General features: G+C 36.6%; 1 protein-coding gene across 3 annotated transcripts in view; it reads left to right on the top strand.

Moving 5' to 3' along the window:
- The window catches only part of THSD7A (thrombospondin type 1 domain containing 7A), a 454,120-nt gene that overhangs the window by 231,180 nt on the left and 204,464 nt on the right, over positions 1–18,476 (top strand). For all 3 annotated transcript variants that reach the window (XM_037836795.1, XM_037836794.1, XM_037836796.1), the window contains exons 3-4: positions 6,459–6,707; positions 9,326–9,504. In XM_037836795.1, coding sequence (XP_037692723.1) covers positions 6,459–6,707; positions 9,326–9,504 — 428 coding nt within the window. The remainder of the gene's footprint in view (positions 1–6,458; positions 6,708–9,325; positions 9,505–18,476) is intronic.

Below are 18,476 nucleotides of genomic sequence, written 5' to 3'. Positions count from 1 at the left end.
ACGGGGAGGTGGGGCTGGCCCGAGCCCGGGGGGCCCAGGGAGTGTGAGGCGGAAGGCTGGGGTTCCAAAGTTTTATCCCGCGTGTTGTGGAGTAGAAGCAGCGCTCACGCGAAGTGGGGTTGGGGTTATTGTAAGCTAATTCTACAGGGACTAAAAAAACACATATTGCTATGGATCTTTTTTATAGATAATAGTTCTTAAGTGCCAAAATGATTTATATGTCTGAAAAGTTGTATAAGTGCATCAGATTCTAATAGGCTTCATGAAGGAGACTAGAAATTGAACCTGCGCAGGTGGGGTGTTATAGATTGGCTGGCTCATCAGTCATCCAACCCCATCAGTGCAGTGCTTCTCAAGCTGTCTGTGGCGATGACTAGATTTTTGGTTGTTTTTGTTGTACTTCCTACCAATCCAATGATATGGTTTTACTTTGCATGTCTAGTATATAGCTCACTTCACATGCCTCTCAGTGTGGACTTTGACATTAACAAAACTGACCTATACCTTGTGCATTGAGATGAGTCCATTGATCAAGCTCTTGAATGCTGTGGCAACTTCAACTTGTTATAAAATTGTCTCAGTACTTATTCTCAGTTCCTTAGGTCACTGCACACCCTAATAAACAGTTGCCCTGGTCCATGGACTGCATTTTGATTAATGCTGATCTAGTGAGACTTTCTGTACTGCAAAGGCAGAAAATAAAAGCTGATACTTCCCAAAGTCACTTGCAGCCAGGTTTCTTGGTATAATTTAGGGCTTGGATTCTGAACTGAGGTCAGTAAGGAGAGGCAGAAGTATCCATTTCACAGGGCATTTTGTGGCAAAGACAACATGGCATGCTGCATCCAAAGTGGTGGTATGATTTTGAGGGTTGGAGTTGTTCTGCAAGCTTGTTCTAGAGACTTCTCCTTCAGCTTTTCCAATTATTTTGTAAACCATCTTATATCTGGTAATTAGTCCCATTCTGTGTGATCATTTTCTATTGACTGCAAGACATAGGACTGTACTGGGAAAGGTTTAATTGCCAACTCTGAATATTGTATGGCTTATATTTTCAGAACGTTTGGGGGTGGACTCTAGAGCAGTGCTTCTCAAACTTCAGTTTGCATATGGATCATCTGGGGATGTTAAATTACAGATTCTGATTCAGTAGTGTAGAATAGGGATCTTAGATACTGCATGTCTAACAAGCTCCCGGTTAATGTCGATGCTTTGGTCCATAGACCAAACTTTGAACAGCAAAACTCTACACTAGACTAATCTTTCTGGAACAACTCTCACCTATAGAACCACACTGAAATGTTAGGCTTCAGCAAAATGATGAGAAGCTATGCTGATCACTTTTATTATCTTCCCTGGATTAAAAACAACAATGGGCCTATAACGACACCCAATCATAACTTCTTTTTGCTTTATTCTGTTTTCCTTTACCATGTTAGGAATGAAAAGCAACAAAGATTTTTTAAAAAAATATATCTCTATCTACCTATCTACCTATATAGAGAGATATTAAGCAAGTTGGATTCTAAGTGAAGAGACATCAAACAGGGGACTTACAGGTATTACTTTTTTGCCACCTCAATGCCTACCTATTTGTAAGGGACACACACTTCTTGTCAATAGTTTATTACATCATATTTGCAGCCCGTTAATTTCATCTGCTTCCCCTTAGAAGGAACAGTTGTCACAAGGTTCTCTTTAGGGGAGGGGCACCTCCAGTCACATATAGACTTTTCCTGAGATCTCTAGAAAGTTTTCCCCAGAGAGATGAAGAAGATGGGAAATGGGAGAAAGAAGATGGAATTCCAGGTGGCAAATAATGTAGGCAAAGGAGAAGAGATAGAATTGTGTTACTTTTCTCTAGAGAAGGTGAAGAGAGTGGGCAGAATTACAGTCTACTGGTGAAGAGAAATGAGAGTTAATTTTTGCAAAGACCTGAGAGAGGACAATGGAAGTAGTGACAGATTACAGACAGCCTTGTTTGTCAGATGAAGTTTGGGTTTAATTTTGAGAAAATGAGTGTCTTGGGAAGTTTCTATTTAAGAAGCTAAAAAAAATGATAGTGCTATCTTGGGAGATTAATTTGGCAACCTTCAGAAGGAAGACGTTTTCACTAGCATTATGATCATTATGGGCTACAGAAGTAATTTTAGGAAAAAGCATTTGGAGTAGCATTCTGTTTTTGCATAGGATACCCTGAATTAGCAAATATAAAATGAAATGAAATTTATAGTATAATGGTTTTAGCCTTGACATGAAATACAAAATGTTAAATATATTGGATAATCAGAGTTTAAAAGTTACTGTCAGAGATGTCTATACTCTATCATCCCCTAAAATGATACCTCTAAAGACAAGTATTAAGCTTTGCTCTCCACTTTTTCCTTTTTTTTTTTTTTTTCAATATTTATCTGAATACCCTCCATCTGATACAGGGTGTATGAAGTAACATCTGCTTCTGACCCAAAGCAAGGCTTTTGTTCCATCCAGTCTTAGCCATCTAGGCTATCCTGAACAAGCAACATAAATGAAAAGGAAGCCGTCAAAGTTAGCTATCACATTTACTACCGAGCCATCCTTGCAGAAGCATAGCCCAACTCTTGATTTCTTAGAGAGGCATGTTCTCATGAAAACCATGATGAACCAGAATATACAGTTCCCTTAAGTTCTATTGTGTCTACTTTTTGCATTGCCAGAATAAAGCCGAAAATGATTAAGGATGGAGCTGAAAAATTTAGTAATCATGGATGATTTGGGGACTGAATTTAGCCTCATTAACACTAGAAAATGAAATTATTAACTGTCACAGTGCTTGTGGTCCTAACCAAGGATCATTGTAAGGCTATGTGTGAATTGTGCCAGCCTAAAATGGAGCCCACTGGGCTAGCACTCAGCTACTCCTGTGGCCTTGGCTTTGAATGCTGATATACTCATGATTTCTAGAAGTATGTATTAGGTTCAGAGCTTTTGACTAAACTCAAACACTTCATTGCAACTTCCGACAGGACATTTCTGCCTACTGGGTATGTCCTAGATATGTCCATGTCAAATCAGGCTATTAATGTTGAGCTAATTTATCAACTGCCAGAAACTTGTTTTCCATTTCAGAGAACTGCAATACTGCTTACCAGATCACTAAAGCTAGAAACTTCCAATTATTTGATGACTTCCTCCTCCCTTTAAACCCCCTTTAACAACAGGTCTTGTGGTTTCTAACTTCTCTTTTCTTGTAGTTTCTGACTCCTTTTATTTTCTACTGCCACTGCCTCTGTGCACACGTCCATAAACCTCCCTAACAGAAAGGTCCAGTTTGAATCCCAGCCCTACTGCTTTCTAGCTTTATTGACTTGGGCAAGGCATTTAGATTCTGTTTCCTCATCTATAAAAAATGGTGGATCTCTATTTTACGGAGTGTATTTGAAGATTTCATGAGATATTCAAGGTAAAACTCAACACAGTTCATGACTCACAGACGTTTAATAAAGGTTAACCACACTTTCTCTTTATCAGACCTCACTTAGCATCAGACATTCCTCATCTGGTGGGTATTCTTCTGGCAATCCAGGCAGCACAGCTCATATGCAAGAAGCTGAGTACCACATTGGAAGAGTGCAGGAGCTGCCCCAATGTAAAAGCCTCATAACCCACACGAGCCGATATCTCTGGAAATGATCCCATAGGGATCCTTTTCCCCACAAGAAACAAGCCCTGTTCCAAGAGCTGCCACACTCAGGGAAGCCCAAAGTTTTGGCTGCCTATCAGGTATTTGTAGTTTCCCCAGTACAGATGCAATGAATTTAAAAGAATCAATATTCCATAATTGATATGACATGGTATCATAGTAGACATTCCAACTTTCATCAGGTTCCAGGTAACTGTAACTGGGCACAGTTAACTGGTGGTACAGTTCTTTACCAAAGGTTAAAAGGAATTATCAATCCTCTGCATACACATAGAATATAAACTCATTAAGTATTAGATAGAGAACAATAAGTGTATATGTATATGGAAATAGTCTCATATTCTCATGAAGGATAAGACCTGTATTTAAGAGGAAATGAAACAAGGAGAATTTGTTTTGCCTGAATTTCATGGATAAACTCATATGTATAAAAGCCAAAGCTTGCTCTCCACAGATAAAATTTTTCCGTGGTTATCATTGTGCCTAATGCATCATTGTTTTAGTTTCCTGGCTACTGAAACAAATACCATACAATTAGTTGTCTTAAATGGCCAGAATTTATTGGCTCATGGTTTTGAGTCTAGGAGAAGTCCAAAATGCAGGCATCAGAAAGGTGTTGCTTTCTTCCCAAAGACTAGCATTCCAGGGCTGGCTGCCAGCAATCCTTGGACCTTGGCTTTTCTGTCACATGGCAATGCACATGACGGCACCTTCTCCTTTTTCTTCTCATTTCCATTGACTTCCAGCTTGTTGCTGCTCCCCATGGCTTCCTCTCCATCTGACTTGCACACTGCTTTTAAGGGACTCTAGTAATCTAGATCAAAGCCCAACCTGATTAACTGAAGTAACATCTTGAAGAGATCTTATTTACAATAGTCCACTTCCATCAGAATGTGGACCAAGACCAAGAACGCATCCAAAATGGGACACAATTGGGACACAATTCAATTCACCACAGTCATTAATGCTCAATGGATGCATAACATTTGTGTAGAAATATGATTTTTGTTCTGTCTATTGTTCTCGAGAAAACAGAGCTGACTCTCAGAGCCCTTTTACCACTGCTCTCAGATGATTCTTCTTCACTACCTCTCAACTCACACAAATTGACTTTGATGCTTTCAGTTCTAATTGTCTCCTAGGAATGCAATTTTAGTACACATGCCAGTAGGATTAAGAAGATTGAATCTGAGTTGTTATATTAAAAATGGATCAGTCTCTCTATTTGTTTGATTACCACAGTTAAATATAATGCCTGGATGATGGACAGAATTATCAGTGCCTTGTCCCATTGGATCTGATGTTCTGCCATGGTGGCAGGCTGCCTCTATCTTGTGAACATATACCATTGGTTATTGAGAATGGGCAAAAGCCCAACTGAGAATGAAACCAAACCCATCCAATTCCAGGAAAGCTCCTCAAAGTTAATACTCCCTAGTCCTTGACATCTACAGTATCATCTTCATCTTTGTATGTAAGACATTACAATTTAGAATCTAATATCCCTCTAATTGAAGAAGGAATAGATAATAAGAATTTGAACATAAATACTTACCTGATGAAATAATATTAGAGATATATGTAGAGGACATTTTTAAGGTAATTGTAGATTGTTCTAGTTTGCTAATGCTGCCAATTTGCAAAACACCAGAAATGGATTAGCTTTTATAAAGAGGGTCTATTTAGTTACAAAGTTACAGTCTTAAGACCATAAAGTATCCAAGGTAAGGCGTCAACAATAGGGTACCTTCACTGAAGGATAGCCATTGGTGTCTGGAAAACCTCTGTTAGCACAGAAGGCACATGGCTGGCGCCTACTTGCTCCCATGTGGTGTTTCAAAATGGTGTTCTCCAAAATGTTGCTCTTGGGGCGTTGTGCCCTCTCTTAGCTGCAGCTCCTCTTCAAAATGTCACTCTCAGTTGCTCTCTAAAATGTCACTCACAGCTGCTCTGCATCTGCTTTTTAAAGTACTCCAGTGATCCAATAAAGACCCACCCTGTATGGGCAGTGCCCACATCTCCATGGAAGTAATCCAATCAAATGGTCCACTCACAGTTGATTGAATCACATCTCCATAGAAACACTCAATCAAAGGATTCCAGCCTAATCAACATGAATATGTCTGCCCCCACAAGACTGCATCAAAGAACATGGAGTTTTGGGGGACATAATACATCCAAACCAGCCCATAGCTATAATAGATTTATTTGTATTTTAATAATTATAATGTTTAATTAGAATATGTGTATGTACACCATCTATTAAAGTATGAACTAGAAAAGTTGATATATTTGAATAAGTATGCATTATATTTGTAAGTCACAGCTAAAGTTTTTAAAATACTGTTAGGCATATATTAAATTCCTCTTTCTGCTCAAAACAATATTATATTAAGTTAGCCAGGCATGATTCTTTAAATCACTAAACAGAATGGAAATTAGCATTGGTTTCCCATTTTCTAAAGTAAAACAAATCTGGAATGAGCAAAATGAACAATATGGTAAACTTAGTTTCAGCTAATTTTACTTAATCCCCTTTATTTTCTATTTCCTATGAATCGTTTAACAACTGTTACAAAATAGGAAGATATGCAAATGTTAGTTTTGAGTCTTACGGCCTTTTCAGATCATAAACATTGATACATTTTCAGTGAAATTAGAATTGTACTTCCAAGCAGAAATAAAAATATTTAATCTGATTGCACGTTGGAGTACAGAAGACAAAGTTCATAACTGCCTGTTCATCTGTGATGAGAGTATCAATACTCTTTTGCAGCTTTTGCCAGCAAGAGAAGCTGCCAATGACCTTCCAGTCCTGTGTGGTCACCAAAGAGTGTCAAGTGTCCGAGTGGTCAGAATGGAGTCCATGCTCAAAAACGTGCCACGATACAGCCTCTCCTAAAGGCACTCGCATAAGGATGCGGTCGATCAGGCAGTTTCCTATTGCCAGCGAAAAGGAGTGCCCAGAACTGGAGGAAAAAGAACCCTGCCTGTCTCAAGGAGATGGAGTTGCACCTTGTCCCACGTGAGTAAATAAAGAAGGGACTGTGGCCACTGCCGCAGCTTCTGCCGCAATTGCACGTTCATTTAGCTGGTTGATTTCAACTGAGTAGTATGTTGAAAAATAATGATTTTTATACATCCTAAGCAGGAAAATAAACTCTCTTTACAAACACTAACCTAAAAGAAATACTGGTTTTACAGAAGAAAATTATCCTTAGTAAGCATTGTTTCTAAATCTCCATGAAAGCTAGCTTTTTAGCTGCAATGTTGTACTTATGCGTTTTCCGTAATAGGGTTTGGCAAACTTTTTCTTTAAAAGGCCAGGTACTAAATCTATTAGGCTCTGCAGGCCACATATGTCTCTGTTACAGTGACTCAACCCTGCCACGGTAGCCATAGACAATATGCACACAAATGAGTATGGTCATGTTCCAATAAAACTTTATTTACGAAGAAAAAGGTGACAGATTGAATTTGGCCCTTGAGCCATAGTTTGCGAATCCTCATTCTATAAGGTAAAATAAACATTCAAAGTATAGGTTCCTGTTGTATACTGAACAAAAGCCAGTCAATAACGTGCATAACAAATATTGTTCACTAAAGTAAAATATTACATCAAAATAATGAGACTTTAAGCTCCTCAAGGACAAGGATTGTGTTTATTAATATTTTTTCTTTTTTATCAGTAGCACTTATTGCTGGGCCTGGCACAAAGTTAGCGCACAGTAAATGTTCATCGAATTTTGGCAATACAACAGTATTCTTTTCATCCTTGAAAATTTCAATTCCCAGATATTACTATGAAGTATCTTGCCAATAACATTATTTCCACTTAGTAAGAATACAGAATAATTCTAAAGAAAATTAGACTCAGTTTCTCAAAAGATATTCACAAGCTCCCTTGAGAGCTTCTCTGTGATATTACAAACATTTTAGAGTATCTGTACATATTGAACTTCATGAACCACCAAACAAGAAAAATACTTTTCCTCCTCCTACCAATAGTAACAAAAAACAATGATGATCTATATGAACTCTTCAATTCAACAGCATTTTGGAATCAACCATTCTTCCCTGATGTAAAAAGTGACTGGAAAACCTGGTTTCCTTCCTAACGTCTTTTCCTGTCCCACTGACTTTTTTGAGTTCTTCTACACATAATGGGCCTGAGGAAATTGCCAGAATTTCCAATTAGAGTGTTTTATCTTCTATAGGTTTCCTCTATTTTCATCTCATGCTAGGTGCTTTATTCAGAGATATTCAAACACCATTAACAAAATCAATTAAACATCCTTGAATCTCCTTCCCTGTCCCCTGTTTTTAGGGTAGCATTTTTCTAGAATTTACATTTATCACTGAACACTGACACTTCACAGGACTCCTTGGGGTGACCTAAATTGGGACCCCATTCTATAAAACAATAAAGTTTTCTTTTAACTCCCCCAAATGACAACCCTTAAGTTTTTCTTTCTCTCTCCACCCCAGGCATCAATTACCCATATTTCTAGAGTAGTCCTTTATAAACAAACATCAAGAGCATTGTTCCTTGCTGACCCAGTCCTGCAACTCTGCTAAGCCGTGTATCCCCACCCATAAAAATGAAAAATGGGCATGAAGGTCGGCTTTACTGTCATGAAACTTCACCATTGACAGAGTGAAGCATCTTCATTCAGGCATGTGAGGGCCCATTTAACCCTTCTGTCTAATTGAGATGAATATTAGCACATCCATTTCTACTGATGTTAGCTGTTATTCTGATTACTAAGGAAGTATCTTGGTTAAAGTGACACAAAGTGCTACATGAGTCATTATTTGTGTGCTTTTAGAATATCCATTTTCTTTGAGGTGGAGAAATGCATTTACTTTGTATCTTCAGCAGCATCAGGAAATGGTTCCCTGGCTATCTCCATAAAGCATGTGTTGGGCTAACTATCTCTTGACCTTGCTTTCACGTCAGAATCTTGATTGGAGCTTTAATTTACAATCACAGGTCTTGTTTCCTGTATTCCACTGATTAGAAATGTCAGCTCTTTTCATCATACATCAGCACTCATCAGGAATGCTCAGTGCTAAAGGGGAAAAAAAAAAAAAAAAAAAAAAAAAAAAAATATATATATATATATATATATATATATATATATATATATATATTACTGGCAATAAAGAGAAAACTCTGAATTATTCTGTTATATTTTTTAAGTTATAATTTTTAACCAGAATGAAGACGCAATATTCATTTATTTTATTAAAGGTAAAACAAATATTTGCCTTCATCATCACTTAGAATGTTTTCCATTCTTAGATTCAACTCTCCTTTGTTTATAATCATTAAGGGCAAGCATGGGTTTAGTTTAATAGAACATAAAATTTCATGTTTTCAGCATTACCCTCTCTTTTCATAAAATATTCATGAGTAACTTCCAGTAGTGGCAATTAAAACAGGAGCATCCTAAGTTTAACCCTTTTGAAGTGGAGTTCTGCTAACAATGAAAGAGAAGGGATTGAAACAAAATCTGCACCATAGATTGATTACAGGGAAAAGTTACTTTTAGATTAAAATTCCTAAGAAAACTTATGGGAAGGGTGAGTGGAAAAAAGTTTTATCCGATAAAATATGGTTGTTGCCGCTGTTCCCTTTAGGTACGGCTGGAGAACCGCGGAGTGGACAGAGTGCCGCGTGGACCCTTTGCTCAGTCAGCAGGACAAGAGGCGAGGCAACCAGACAGCCCTCTGCGGAGGCGGCATCCAGACGCGAGAGGTGTACTGTGTGCCGGCCAGCGAAGACCTCTCACACTTACCCGCGCGCAGGGATACAGAAGGTAACGTTTGCTTACGGATTCACTCATGGTGACGTAATCACGCTGGAAGGAGATATGCGGCCATTTGGGGCAGGAGGAGCCTTATTTCTGTTCACGTTATGTTGATATCCACTGCTGTGAACAGTAATCCAAATTATAGTCATAAAATGTTTTAATACATCTCCATTTTTTGTCAGTTCTGATTTAGTGACAAGCTTATTTTTACATTTTCTGAACTGAACTAAATGCTCTCATGACACAACGTCTGAGTCAAATGTAGCAGAAGTAATGAATTATAGAAGTAGAATAAAAAGTCACCTTGTGTGATACATTTTCTTTTCTTTCTATAGGAAGTAATACCTGTTTGTGAAAAGCATCTCATTTTGTTTAAAATGTGTTTGAAAAATAAGTTAATTATGGTATTAGTAAAAATTTCAATATCTTAAGTTAGGCAAAATTAAAGTGAAATATTTAGTTCACTTTACCATTGACGGTGACAAAAAAAATCAGACAAGCTATATATTCAAAGGCATGAATGGCATGTTTTTATTTTATTTTTTGGGAAAACTTGCTGTTTTGGGAGACATATATTAGAAGCATTTTTTTTATCTCAGTTTGGGGATCAGATTCAATAAGTGTGCAAAAGAAAAAGAGTACGTGAATCCAAGAAGACTATGAATAAAAATAGGTGTGTGTATATATAATATATTAATATTACTGTAAAATCCTCATCATTATTGTATCTAGCTTATATTGATTTAGTAACATCTCTACATGAACATGAACATACTTAAGTAATGTTGTAAACAGACCCCTTTGCCCTCACTGTCTCTGAGAGACAACAGGAATTCTATCACTAATCAGTTCACCAGATATTGACTGGTGGCCAACAGATTCCAAAAAAATGTGCATGATAGAGGACAGAATATAAACAAAAATATGTTATTAAAGAGCTCATCCATCATCATGAGGGCAGATAAACCAGTAGTTATAATACAGCGTTATATGCATTATGACTGAGTTTTAGACTGACTGTAGTGATATCAGAGAAACAGAAACCTTCATAGAGATCGAGTGGTTCACTCATGGACTCCATTACAGAGAAATGGGTCAGAAATGCAAAAGGAAGATTATTCCAGGCACAGAGAACAGCGTGCATTAAGACAGACCACCAAAGAAATGCAAAGCAAAAACGAGATAAGTCTCGTCAATAAAAATGATCATGTTGTAATTAGCAAGTTGGAGCTAGGATATTATCTCCCAGGAAGCATTTTGGTTGAAAAGAGGAATGAATAAACATAAAGACCCTATAATGAAACAGCAGTTGAAAGACCAAGAATGGAGAGGATTCAGGGAATGCCTCTGAACAAGAACAACCAGAGAAAGGAAAGAAACAAAAGGAATAAGTGTCATAAAAATCAAGAAAAGAGAGAGCAGCTCCCGCCAAACAGCAGCAAAAAAAAAAAAAAAAAAGGAGTGGTGCCAGTGACCAGCACTGCACAGAGGCCACTGAAGACAATTACTGGAGAGAAGTACTTAAGTTTTGCATTTGCAACTTCCAAAATTTAACTGTTCTATATCTACTAACTTTACATAGCATGCCCACTCACTTGGAAATCCAGCCTAGGGATACATTTTACCTTTAAGTAAAGGCACGTATGCATTTATGTATCTTGAGAATACATTTATATAAAGGTTGCAAGGAAGTGGCATAAAATGTATAATGCTAGTACATTAATATTTTCTTCACCACTTTAATGGCTGCATTTTTAACACTGCTTGGTAGATTTATTATAACAGTCCTTTTAGAGTTGTATAATTTCATTGCTAGAGGTAGATCACATTTTAGTTTCTTAATGTCAATAATGTCCTCTAGGTTATTACTTTCAACAGAACCTTCAGAATTATGAATTATAACTGGACATTTTTTAAAATCGTTTTTTGTTAGAGACCTCCCTACACCCCTGCCAAACCAACACAGAGCAAAAATAAGTCACTAAAGTAAGAAAAAACAAAAATAATATCATTGTTAAGATGTATATTGGACTTAAAGTAATTGTCAGTGCAAAGGGCAATGGGTATGATGTTAATTAATTCATCTAAAATTAATATTTATCATGAAAATATGTAACTTGAGTAACTAAGGGATCTGTGTCCTTTCATGTCAAATACTGAGAATACTAATGAGCCTTTAACATTCTTTGCACAGACAACTGATTCTCCCCTGAAAGTGCAGTTTTTGTCTTCAGACTACATGTGCTCCCCCCAGAAACTTTTAACATTTTCCGGTAGGAAACTTATCCAATACGAGCATCCTAGTGGTGACACTTAATGGCTATAAATTGCCATAAAGAGAGAACAGTTAGACTGAGGGCTGCGAAGATTGTTCACAATCTCTTTCTTCAATAAATAAATTTATTTCAATAAAAGAAAAACCTCTCAAAACAACTCCCTAGTCAATCCTAATAAAAAGGCACTAATCACAACAAACTCTGATTCTATAACCATGTGCAACCCACTTTAAAAGCAACTCTTATGTTACTTAATTTAAAGAAAAAAATCTTTTTTTAGTTTCACAGTCTGTTTTAGAGATGCTTGTAACCAAGCTGTTAAAATTACCTTAACTCAAAAATAAAACTTCTTGATACAAAAATGTGGGATTCTATGACATTCCTCAGCGTCCTTTATTATCTTAGCACATTAGATTACACAGAGGACAAGAAAATCTACCTTAGCACAAGGACAAGTCCACATTAATTGCGTCAGTCGTTGACATACTCACTACTATTCACAGATTCACACCACGCTGGCACAGAAAAGTCCCCTCTTTGGAGCTGATAGATTTAATTTCCAGAAAATCAAAAAGCGTATTACTAAAATATTCACAAGGTATACAGTTTAATATTCACAACCTGGCATGCTATCTGTGTCAGTTGAATTATATTATCAAGATATGTATTAAGTTGATGATAGGACCTATAGGTAGTAGGAAAAATACCTACTTAATATTGAAGAGTATCTACATTTTATTCACAGACTGCTGCGTTCTTAATAGGTAACCTTCTTAATACTGATAACCTTTCCTCCACAATATTCAGGTAAGCAAAATCTCCTTGATCATTTCTTTAGAAGAAAGACTTGATAAGTTCTTTCCTGAGAAGACTTAGCAGTAAAACCCTTGACAATTTCTGTTCAGCTGTTTGATCAGAACTTCAGTAGCCTCTGAAGAATGTCCAGCTTATGCTGGTGAGAAATCTACTCTTATCAGAATATGACAGGAAGAGGTCTTGCCCTTGGGGAGGTGATCTGAATAAGTCCTAGAAAGCTGATTAAAATGTTACTCATCACTGGATGTATGAATATGAATTATTTTTAGATCTCAAGGTGAATTAAAGTAGATTTTAGCTACCATATGTTAAGAAAGTCTTCCCTTTGATACAGACTGAATATATTTTTAATAGAGGGAAACTAAAAGTATTGCTTATAGGGCACTATGAAGCTTATAGTGACTTTTCTAATAGGAAACTAAAACAATAACATTCTACCGAAGAAAACATATCAAATAATCCACATTAAGAACTGAATAAGAGCTGTGAGATTTGGGATTATTAAGAGAGAAAACCTAGATAATGAGCCTCTATAATGGCATAGAATGTTTTTACTGGCAGAGAGGATTAGAGTATCAATGGAAAGATGGACAGATGGAAGGATGTTTCATCAGTGGATGGAGAGACAGAAGGATGGAGAGAGATCTCATGTTTCCCATGTTCTGCAAAGAAATACGGAAGTAAAATAGTCACACCATCCTAAATAGCAGGCAAATTATTTTTATTGTAATATTTTATCTACAGTTTTTACAAACTAGACCACTTTTGTCAAAGCTATTTTGAGAAAAAGAAAGGCTATGCTTATAGTGCTATTTCCCTGTTATTTCAGAAAGTAAGTATCAGAGTACTTCGAAGTCTAGTGCTGCACCTTTCTTATCCATCACTATTGAGATTATAGGTATGTGAGAAAATTCCACATAGCATTTCAATCAGAATCGTGTGTCAGGGAATCATGGGGTTGAAAGATTTTCCATAGGATTCCTTGTACAACCTTTAAACCATCTAAGGAAAGAAAGAGGTTTGCTTTTACTTTCTCCATTCTAGAAATGTATCAGAGCTGCCCCAGAAATAGAAATGATTTCATGTTTCCTGAATTTCCTCATCATTATCTATATGCAAACCATGGAAGAACATAACATATTTTGCTGACTTTAAAAATTTTCTCTAGGATAGCATAAATATATTAGAGGGACAGATATATAAAGTTTGGTTATGAATGCCTTTTTGAGATAAATTAATATAGGTATGAACACTATTCATAATTTATCATATTTATAAGCCTACCACTTTTTGCTCAGCTAAAAGGAATAAATCAAAGAATTGCTACATTTTGAAAACTTAGAATCTATACTACAGAATCAGATATAAAAACACTGCAATATAATTATGGAATAATTAAAACATAGGAAATCCTGAAGGAATCAGATCCTCCTCGGAAATCAGTTCTCTGGATATTTTCTGGGAGACAAGGGCCGTTACCTTCTGAAATCTCTCTGTGATCAATGGGTTACAAAATGTAAAGTGAGATACCAAGGGGTTTCAGCCGTTACGATAGAAGCTAATAAAAATTCACATGCTGGGAATTAGATTAAGGTAGTTGGTGGTCTACCCCAGAGGTAACTTCGAATTTTTATTGAAGGAAGAGTTTAATGATGAGAAGTCAGGAAGTAGTCAACCAAAAAGACAAACAAAAGTATAATGAGGCAGCTTAGAAGTCATAATATATAAACATGAAAATAGTGCTTATCATTTATTAATAATGCTTGATAAAGAATTTGTTGTTTCATACGTTTACCATCCCTTTTGTAAAATGGTACAATTTTCTTTTAATTTGCCTGGAAATTATCTCTTCAAAGTTTCAAAAACACCCCTTTTTATAACATTCTCTATTTCAGCAAGTGGCGAGGTTCACACTCACCATGCCCTTTACAACTGAATAAATAACATTTATGACGCTGAATTGGAAAAGAGGAAACATGATCTAGTTGCTAGGTCAAATGAAAAGAGTCAAGATTCATGCACTTTTTTCCACTTGGACCCTCATTTAAGAGAACACTGTTTATATATATCATTTGTCTTTTCTAATTTAAATAAATTTTTTTAAGACTTTTGAATTTTCATCTTAAGGCTACTTTCAAAAGAACTCCAGACAGAAACCTGGTTTTTCACTTCTGTCTAGATGTTGTATTCTTATGCACATTATTTAACCTTATTTTCCCAGAAATATTTATTTATAAGTGACTTTTTTGTTCTATTTCCAACAATATGACAGATGGATAACTGAAAATCATCCTTTACTAAACACATAGACATGTGAGATACAATATTGCTTTAAAAGGCAAAACTGAGCTCTCAGTTAACTGAACAATTCTCCCAAACAAACCAACATGATTGAACTGATGCTCTGTGGTTCGTGTCCTCGGGTGGAGAAGGGCCAGGAAGAGACGGGGAGCTAGGGACTTGGGTAAAGCCTTTTACCTCATGTTGGATGAAACATGAGATAGGACTTTTGCCCAGAGAGAAAGAGAGTTCAAGCAGAAATACTGCATTATTTCAGCGGTCTCAAAGAGATATAGGAGCAATGAATGACTAGAGAAACTCAATTCACCAGTAAAGGGAGATGACAAGGAAGCAGGTCAGCTCAGGGGCAAAACAAGCATCTCTTAAGGATCCCAAGCATAAACCTGTACTCATATTAGTTTTAGGTTCAAGTTCATAATACTTCCATGAGTCCAAAACCACAAAGCTGGGAAATTAACATAAGAAATGGTACCAGGTCAGTGCCTTGAAGAAGGAATAGCAGAAACTTTCCATAGGGGACTACCTTAACTTAAACCACAGGATTTTCCACAGATAAACCCCACAAAGACTGAACATACCAGCCAAAATTACAAATTACATATGGAAAAATAATCCATAAGCAGGATTTAAAAGCATAACAAACAGTAGTGTTCCGGTTTGCTAATGCTGTCATTATGCAAAACACCAGAAATGGATTGGCTTTGATAAAGGAGGTTTATCTGGTTACAAAGTTAGAATCTGAAGGCCATGAAAATGTCCAAATGAAGGCATCAACACAAGTATACCTTCACTGAAGGAAGGCCAATGGCGTCCAGAAAACCTCTGTTAGCTGGGAAGGCACGTGGCTGGCATCTGCTGATCCCAGGTTGTGTTTTAGCTCTACTCTCAGCTCCTGTGCGTTCTTCAAAGTGTTTCTCTTGGCTGCAGAACCTCCTTCTGTCTATGAACTTTTTTATAGGACTCCAGTGATTCAATTAAGACCCGCCCTGAATAGGTGGGGTAACACCTACATGAAAATTATCCAAAGGACTCACCCACAGTTGATTCACATCTCCATGGAAACACTCAGTCAAAGGATTCCAACCTAATCAACACTAATGAATCTGCCCCCACAAGATTGCATCAAAGAACATTGCATTTTGGGGGACATGATACATCCAAACTGGCACAAGTAGGATTATACTTGGAGGATTATAACTACTAGAAATAGCAGATGGATACCATAAAAGAAACATGCTAAAACTTATTAAATGTGTAAAAATGATTAAAAGCATATAAATAATTAGTCATATTATTTCTAAAAAGACCCCATTTTAAAAGAAAGAAATAAAAGTTCTAGAACTGAAAAACATCATTACTGGAAATAACTAAATTGGTAGATTAGGCAAATTGAGCTAAAGAGATAATTAGTGAACTGGACCCAAATTTAAGAAAATTATTCAAAATGTAACACCTAGAATAAATTTAAAAAATAAAGGAGAGAGTAATAGAGATGCAGAATTGAACAAGAAGTTCCAGAATAAGAAAATGAAGAGAAAGGGGGAGAGAATTTTCCAGAAATTATAAAAGACAAGAATGTACAGAATCAGAAAAACAACAATTTCCAAGCAGGATTATAGTATATCCACACTTAGATACAATGTCGTGGAATTTCAGCTCACCAAATACAAAGCAATATTAAAGGAACAAAGAGAAAGAAAAGATAAACTACAAAGATGTTAACGAATTAACAGTAAAGTTCTCAACAGCTTCAAAAAAGCAGAAAAAAACACAAATTATATATTCAGAATACTCAGAGAAACTAATTGTCAACTTAGAATTATTTTCCTAGCTACCTCTCATTCAAATGTAAGGGCAAAATAAAAACAAATGTAAAAGGGTTTACCTCTAATAGACCCTCACTGAAAGAACAACTAAAAGAGTACTTTAAATCTATTCTCCCTGTCTATCATTCTAGTTTTTCCCAGTTTGCTAATGGGAAAGACAAATGTCATTGGAATGGGAATTATTACCTAGAGAAGACAATAAAATTCATCATGGATATCAATGACTTAGACAGTCATGCTGATAAAATATGGGAGTAATATTAAGCTAATTAGGATAAAATATTTTGGATAACAATATTGTGCCCCAAAAAAGATGTTAATAGGCTAGAAACAATGGAATATCTCCAACAATATGAAGTTTAGTAAAATACTGATTCAGTTTGCTAAGCCACCAAAATGCAATATACCAGAAATGGGTTTGCTTATACAAAGGGGGTTCATTAGCTTACAGTTTTACAATTCTAAGTCTGTGAAAATGTCCAAATTAAGGCATCAGCAAGAAGATACCATCTCTGAAGAAAGGCTGCTTGGCACCTGGGACTCCTCTGTCACATGGGAAGGCACATGGCCAGTGTCTGCTGGTCCTTCTCTCTTGGGTTTCATTGCTTTCAGGTTCTGGCTTCAGTGGCTCTTTCAGCTTCTGTGGGTGGTTTCTCCCTCTGAGCTCTCTGGCTTTTTTTCTCTCCTTTATCCTCTCATAAAGGGCTCCAGTAAAAGATTAAGACCCACCATAAATTGGGTGGGTCACATCTTAATTGAAACAACCTAATCAAAAGGTTCCACCCACAATAGGTCTGCATCCACAAGAATGGATTAAAAGAATGTGGCCTCTTCTGGGATACATAACAGGTTCAAACCAGCACAAATACCTATAACACCTATACTTGAATACAAATGTCACCGTAGAAGAAAATAATAGGAATAACAATGATTTTGATGATGATGAAGATGACAATGCTGAATACATTTATTAAGGCAGTGTGTTAATTATTTGGTTACTAAAAAGATTAAATGCTTCCCTGGGAAAAGAACGCTTGAAATCAGTGACTTAATGTTAAATTCATTCTCAAACTGTTCTCCCAAGTGTGGCTTTTCTGTGGCTCAATCAGAGTCTGATTGATGAAGCACCACAAATTTGGGTATCCCACCTGGTATTTATTCATTAATTCAACAAATATGTATTGAACAATGATTAGGTTTCATCACTGACTTAGATGTTGAAGAAGGAATGTTTAAAAAGGCAGACTTGATCCCTGCCATCAGGGCATTTATAGCCTAATGGTAAACTTGTATTTACTGCTTCATCTTCTGGGGTTCAGAACTGTCCCCTCACAAGGTTGACACGGAGAGACTTCTGCAGACATGTCAGGCTGGGGCTCTCCTGAGAGTATACTTCTCTTTGGTCCATCTTTAATGAAGAACCTTTACTCCTTTTCATCAGGTGAATTATCTTTCTCCAAAGCACATTTTCTCAAGATGAAGTTTGAGAATCACTTCGATGCTTTAAGAAAATGCAGAAATTCTTGGGTGTTATCCACTGAGATTCTGATTCTGAAGATCTGGAGTGGATACAGGAATCTCTGTCTTTTTTTATAAGCTCTCTCATTGGTTATAATCAGGGGTTGATTTTACCGTAGGGTCAATAAGGGTTCAAAAGCCCTTGAAGGGACTAGGGAGAATGCAGGTTTTCTGTGCTCCAAAATTTATGAAGTTTAGGCAATTCTCATTATGAAAAAATGAATGCAAAATTCTAAATATA

The sequence above is a fragment of the Choloepus didactylus genome, chromosome 5, assembly GCF_015220235.1.
Source record: "Choloepus didactylus isolate mChoDid1 chromosome 5, mChoDid1.pri, whole genome shotgun sequence".
NCBI classification, from domain to species: Eukaryota; Metazoa; Chordata; class Mammalia; order Pilosa; family Megalonychidae; genus Choloepus; species Choloepus didactylus.
Note: the sequence above shows the minus strand (reverse complement) of the source record. Positions and strands in the feature narration are given on the sequence as shown.